The sequence below is a fragment of the Vombatus ursinus genome, unplaced genomic scaffold (genome assembly GCF_900497805.2).
Source record: "Vombatus ursinus unplaced genomic scaffold, bare-nosed wombat genome assembly UNPS02014171.1, whole genome shotgun sequence".
NCBI lineage: Eukaryota > Metazoa > Chordata > Mammalia > Diprotodontia > Vombatidae > Vombatus > Vombatus ursinus.
Window position 1 is genome coordinate 5856562 of NW_020953949.1, and position 6474 is coordinate 5863035.

Consider the following 6474-nt stretch of genomic DNA (forward strand, 5'->3'; position numbering starts at 1 on the left):
ACACTGAACCTGGTTAAGATTACTTGTGTGCCAGGAAGAAGTTCAATCCATGAGGGCCATGGACCCTCTTCACTTTCTATCTGACTGAAGTCTTGTCTTGCCTCCTCTGTTTCTTTCCTTTCATTCTCATAAATCCCTTCCAGCAATCTCTTTTATTTACATAATTTCTGCACAGCACCGTCCCATTCTTTATATACTCTCAAACTCCTTCCCCCTCTTTTAATAATAATTCCAGACCAGTGTCCAACAATTCTTCCATGTCCAACCCCTTGAAATAGTCTTTCTCTTCCTCTTTTGTGCATAACTTCTTTAACCCCTCCCCCCTCTTTCCCAAGAAAGTAGACTGCTCCAGGGTCAGTACAAAAATATGTCCCTTTATTCAAACTCTATAGGTCAGGTCCTTGGCCACTTTTTCTTGACTTGTGACCTCTTCATCAAGTTCATGGAGCTTCCTGAAAGGAGCATCATTTTCCAGTAACTCCCAACTTAGTACGTATCCTGTCACATTAAGGGATTGCCCCTTATTTCTGGACCAACTGTCAGCTGCTGTTACATGGTCCTGGGGGAGTTGAGTGGAGAGTCCACAGTTCTGTATTTCCTATTGCTTTTGGACCTTAACCATCCTGAGATCCACCAACAAGGCTGAAGGTTTGACTGCTTCCTATTTGATCTCCACCCTCCCCCCAACCCTTTTCCACTCACAAGTGGGGAAGTAAGTGTCCAAGATTTCTTCCCCCTGTTGACTTCTGATTCCATTTTAGGCCATCAGTGGAAGGAATGGGAGATAGGGGCCAGTGAGAAGACCCGGGTTGGTCTAGAATTGGCAGATTTCTCAGAAGATGTGTGGCAGTTTGCCCACAGGAGCTTAGGTTCCTGAGCTGGAGTGGGTTTGCCAGTCCGGGTCAGAGCGCTGAGATGAGGGATCGTAGGGAGTTCTGGCTGGAGGCACTGAGGGGCCGGTAAGCCAGGGCTGGACCCTCAGGTATGGGGTCTCCAGTGGGACTGGGGACAGCTACCCCGCGGGGCCGGCGATACCAGACGACCCAGCTTCTCCCAGCTCCCCTGACAGGCCCCAGCACCAGTAGTCGCCCCATCAGCCCCTTCCCTGGTGCCAGCATACAGCTCCTGAGAGGGAGGGAGGAGATCAACAGGGTCCTGCCTCCTCTCCTCATCTCCTTCTCCCCTCCCAGGGCCCGGGTGTTCTGCATTATTCCCCTCCCCAAAACCCCTGCTCTCCCGGGACCAAGAAGTTCAGCTCCCAATTCTAAGGTCGCAAGCAACCTGAAGCCTAGCCCTCAGCCCTCCTCGGGATTTTCCCTTGGATTCTGATGCTGCCCCTCCCCTCCCCTCGGGGCTGGCCTGGGTCTCTCCTGGGTCTCAGAGGGTCCAGGCACACACCGTTTCCGAAGCAGGCGGTAGAAGGAGAAGAGGATGAGAAGCAATACAGACACCACCGTCACGGCGTAGAAGACCCCAGCTGCAGGGGGATGGAAGAGCGACCATGAGAATGAAGAAGGGTTTAAAGAGATAGCGGAGGGCAGTGACCAATACCAAGGCAGTTGTGAGCCTCTGGAAGCTTCGTCAGACTCCCTCCCAATTCCCATGTCACACAACATCTCATACCCCGGTCCCTGGCCTCTCACCCCCAATTCCAGGGTCTGGATCCCCAGGCCCAGTACTGCAGTTAGTTCCATCCATGGGGACTGGCAAGGTCTGGGCCAAGCTTTGAGGGGACCCCATGTCCTCAAGAGGATCCAAAATCCCTGAGGAGAGAAGAAATCTGGCTTGACGTGGAGTTCTGGGCAAGATTGTGGTAAGTAATCTGGTCTGGAAAGTTGAGGGCTGGGGGTTAAGATGTACTGGAATGAGGTATTGGGGGGTTGATTACTAGATAGGAAGGATGTGCCCCCTTACCTCGGTAGGTGAGGGCGAAACCTTGGGCATGGCCTCGGGGGTCACTGTGGAACATAAGCAGGAGGGCAGCTGTGGGAAGGCGCAGGGCCCCGGGGGGTGGTGGCCTTGTCCCATCGAAATCCCACAGTAGCCGGCCGGAGCCAGCCTCCCGAAGCTCCAGCCTGTCTCTGGAGTCGGCCAGCTCAAAGAGGCGGAAGGTGAGCTCCAGGGCGGACCCTGGAGGGTTCAGAATCCAGCTGCAGTTGCGGTCCGGGCCATATTCATCTGGGAAATCCGGGGAGTAGATGACACCCTGGGGGGCAGTCCAATTCCCCTGGCAGGAGCCCACGGACACTGGAGGCGGGGGAAGGAGGCACAGTCATCATATGGCTTATGCCCATCTCACTGAGCCACTGCGCAGTCCCACCCAGTGGAAAGAATCCAGGTCACACCTGTCTGAGGAGACTTCCTAAGTGGCTCCCACCTGGTTCTTTTATTCCTTAGATCCGCTCTATCCTCCTCCGCCCCTCCCACATTCACGCCCAGCTCCTCCTCTTCAGAAGTTGTCCCTTCTCCAGTCTGGTCCCACCTCAGGCCCCCCCTCATTTTCCAAGCCTCGCCCCCCCCATTCCGTCAAAACCTAGGCTCCTCCCTGATCTACCGTTCAGAACGGCACGTTATCAGCTTTCTGGTCACCCTCACCTTCATAGATGCCCAGCCTCCCGTCTCCACCGCACAGCTGTCCTGGGTGGCCGAAGCAGATCTGGTCACAATCTGTGGCCGGGGCTGGGCGTCCTCGGGCCAGGTCCCCTTCTGAGCCGCAGAAACAAGCGTAGCCGGCCTCCACCCCAGCTAGCTGCGAGAGAGAGGTTGGTCACCTCCACGCCTCCTTGTTCTCACAATTTCAGGGCTAGGGCTGGAGGATGGAGAGTAAAGGAGAAGAGGGAACGAGGCCAGGTCGGCTTTACCTGGTATCCCTTCATGCGACAGAAACGCAGGCAGACCTGTACTGTGAGTTTGGTGGAGGTGCCACTGGGGCCACTCAAAGCTGGGGGAGCTCCGGAATCCACAAAACAGCCTAAGTAGCCTGGCACTGGGGAAGGGAGGCAAAGGAGAATGGAAATAAGGTCAATCCCACCCCCCCCCGCCCCCTTCCCTGAATCCCACCCCACCTTCCCCTTCCTATTCTCCCAGTGCCACAAGACGGAGGCCTTGGGACTCTGATCTAGCTTCTCCTCAGGTCCCCCACCCCCACCCCGGGCCCCAGGTGTTCTTACACAGTCGTCACACTTTTAAGTTCCCCACGCACCAGGGAGTTTCATCTCTATTCCGAACTCATGTGTCCCACCCACTCGGGACCTTGTTGTCTCTGTCCCGCCTTCAAGCTCTCTTATTCCTACTAAGGATCCGAGTGCTCGCCCATCTCCCCAGGCCAAGGCTCACTGTGGCATGTGGGAATGTCGCAGTATCGCCAGTAGATCCCCTCCTCTGTCTCTGCGACATAGCACCAGGGTTGTACGTCTCCGTCGGGATTCCTAAAAGGGGTGAAGAGCCTGTCAGGCCTCATCTCTTTCCCACGTCTTCCCCTTTCTCCCCCCAGTCCTGGCAAAGTTACCTATCCCCAGTCTTCCACAGTAGCAGAAAGTGTGCCCCCCTGCCGCCCCTGCCCCTCTCCAGCCCAAGTCCGCTCGCACCGGCAGAAGTTGTGTGCGCCCAGTCCCCAGCGGCCCTGGGGATCCTTGCTGCTGCTGTAGCTATGCTGCTGCGTCTGGTCCCAGAAAAGGCAGGGCCGACCACTGCCTCGGGGCCCCGTCCGGTTCTGGCGGCCTCGATAGTCCGCCCCATTCACCTGGTAGCACTCCGACGGCGCTGATTGCAAGGCCAGGGTTAGGGGTGTCCTGGACTGGCAGCTCTCTCCTAGAGAGCCTTCCTCCCTCCTCAACCCTCCCTTCCAGGGGTCAGAGCCGCGCCCCCACCTTCAGATCAGCAACCAGACAGGCACACAGACATAAACAGGGAAATGGACCTGGGATGTGGGGAGGGTCAGCTTACACAAAGCGAGTTGGGTCAGGACGTCCTAGGAAGGCAGGGGTGGGGGACTGGACACCTGAGTTCTAGGAGGGAAGTAAGCTGTAGGTCTGGACGCCTGGAGGGAAAGGGGCAGGGGAACCAGATACCTTGGGTCCTGGAATTTTAAGGATCTGGGCTACTATCCTGGATGCCTAAGTTCTCAGACTAGAGGAAGCAGGGGACTGGATACCTAGATATTGGGAAGGGACTGTACTATGAGATTCCAGAAGGGGAGCAGGTAATGATAATGGAGATGTGAATCCCAGAAAGGGAGGAGGTTGGGGAACAAAAATGCCTAGCTGCTGGGATGAGGGAGAGAGGCAATGGGGCCAGACTCCTGTAGGGGTTGGGGATTGGATAAGAGGAATCTCAGGAGAGGAGGTTGCTGGGGGCCTAAATGCTTGGTTCCCAGAAGAGGATATTGCTTGGTTTGTTTTCGAGGACTCACCTGGGCTCTGTAGATTCCCCCCCAGGGACAGGGGCAGGGTAGGGGGTAGCAGCAACAACAGCAGAAAGCTCCAGAGATCCAGAGGTTCCATGGTCCCCTTTATGGGGAGATCCTTGGCACCAGAGTCATGGAGCCCTCCAACTCCTGACCTCCCTCCCAGCTACCTCCAGTCCTGGCTCTCTTGCCCTTCGCTCGCCTCACCTCCCTTCCCCAGTATCTGGCACCTGCTTTTCTCAATTCCCCAAACAGCTCCTCTCACTCTTTCATAGACTCCATCTTCACCAAGCCTTTTGAACAGTAGTTTCTTTGCGAATGAGTCCTGCCCACATCTCTTGAGTTTTGCTGATTTTGTCAACCGGTTTCTGAGTCTTTTCCTCCTCACTATCTCTGACTCTTCCCTCTTGTCTAAGCCTATATGGCCATAACTTGAGTCTCTTTCTGAAGCTGCCTTCCTCTGTCTTTTGTGTCTCTTCTGAGTTTCTCCCTCTCCTTCTCCCCTAGTCCGTCCTGGGTGCCTCCCACCTCAGCTTTTGCCTGGCTCCAGGGCCTCCCTCTCATTCTCTGTCTCTAATTCCCTCCCTCTCAAACTCCCCACCTGGGATCTCCCTCCCTCCCTGGGTGGGTCTCTCCCTCGCCCTTGGGGGGAGCCTGGGAAGCCCCGCCTGAGAGGGTGAGGTACAGGCCTAGACACCTCCCCCTCTCTTCCACTCCTTTGCCTTCTCTTTCCCTCCTCCTTGATGTGAGTTGCAACCTGCCTCCCCCCCCCCCCCATGAACCCAGGCATCCTCTGCTCAGCTTTAGTCGGCTGCTCTGAGATCGGAGACAGTCCTTGTCCCCTCTCTGCATTTCAGGGGCTGGGGGAGGGGGGATGGTACTGAGGCATCTGGAGCTGTCTGAGCAGGTACAAGCCCAGGGGGGATCGGGGGGATTGAGGAGAGAGAACAGACAGAGACTCAGAGTCTAACAGAGACCCAGAGATATAAACACTAAGGCATGCGAAGACAGAGACGTGGCATAGAGTGGGAACATTCACAGACGTGCTGATGCTCCCACAGGCACTATTACAGGCTTAGGAGCTCACAGACAGGCTCCTGTGCTAGCTGACAGAGTCACACTCTCACACGAGTTCCTCACACTCAGGCTCACACTCTCACACGGGCTTCCATGCTCCCAGACATGCTTACATGGACCCACTGACTGAGATATCAGATCTGTGATCTGAGTATAAGGATTTAGGGTCAGGAGTGTTACTGGAAAGGTTTTCCTCCCTGAGTCTCAGTTCCCCATGCCGTTTCCCCTGCACATGCATCTTAAGAAGTGAACCCCACCTGGCAGCTGATGGAATGAAGCAGCTATGCCCCCAGTCTCAAAACCTGAACCTCTCCAGGGATCAAGGTTTCTTGACGCCCAGCCCCCCTTTCTTCCTAGGATCCAGGCATCCTGACCCATAGTCCTTGCATCTTGATACCCAGCCCTTACCCTTTGTGGGGGGACTCTGGCATCTGGCCCCCTGGCCCATTCTAGGCCCCAGATGTGGAATTCCCCAATGCCCCCCACCTGGCTCTGTAGGGGGAGGGGGAATTCAGGCCCAGACAGGTGTGGGGGGAAATTCCCAGCCCCCTCCCCACCCCTCCCCCAAGAGGCCCCACTCCTCTGATCTCTGAGGCTCTCCTCACAACTCCTCCCAGCTCAGCTCAGCTGCCCCTGGGGCTTGGGGCGAGGCCAGCACAGGTGTGTGGAGATGGGAGGAGAGTTGTGCTTGCTGAAGGCTAGGGTCAAGACACCTGGGTCCTTGGGGAAAGTCAGGCTTGGGAGTTAGGATACCTGGATCATGGGAAGGAGTGGAGTTTGGAGGTTAGGATACCTAGATTCTGGGACAGAGTGGGGACTGAGGGGGTTGGGATGTCAATATGCCTAGGTGGGATGGGGAGTGGAGGTCCCGATGCCTAAAGATTGGAAGATAGCAAATTTCAGGTAGAGGCCATCTGAGGGGATAGGGGAGGGACAAAGCCTCAGACTCTTAAGTCTCTTCTTCCTTCTTTTTTTTGGGGGGGGGCTAGGCA

At 56.0% G+C, this 6474-nt stretch overlaps 1 protein-coding gene across 1 annotated transcript; it reads right to left on the reverse strand.

The window, feature by feature from the left end:
• Window positions 1-354: 354 nt before the first annotated feature.
• Window positions 355-4950, reverse strand: KREMEN2 (kringle containing transmembrane protein 2). Its single transcript, XM_027859695.1, has 9 exons — window positions 4412-4950; window positions 3588-3762; window positions 3337-3428; window positions 2862-2986; window positions 2596-2749; window positions 1915-2247; window positions 1644-1763; window positions 1399-1477; window positions 355-1125 (listed from the first exon to the last, which is right to left on the reverse strand). The coding sequence occupies exons 1-9, from the start codon at window positions 4500-4502 to the stop codon at window positions 903-905; spliced, it is 1392 nt and encodes a 463-aa protein (XP_027715496.1). The 5' UTR covers window positions 4503-4950; the 3' UTR covers window positions 355-902.
• Window positions 4951-6474: the final 1524 nt, after the last annotated feature.

What these genes read in the sequence shown, in the direction of transcription:
- KREMEN2 (XM_027859695.1), bottom strand. Translation starts at nt 4,502, where the DNA reads ATGGAACCTCTGGATCTCTGGAGCTTTCTGCTGTTGTTGCTGCTACCC. An exon ending in GTCGCATGAAGGGATACCAG is followed by an intron (nt 2,750 to 2,861) that starts GTAAAGCCGACC and finishes TCTCTCTCGCAG; the next exon opens with CTAGCTGGGGTGGAGGCCGG. An exon ending in TCCAGACCCTGGAATTGGGG is followed by an intron (nt 1,478 to 1,643) that starts GTGAGAGGCCAG and finishes ATCCCCCTGCAG; the next exon opens with CTGGGGTCTTCTACGCCGTG.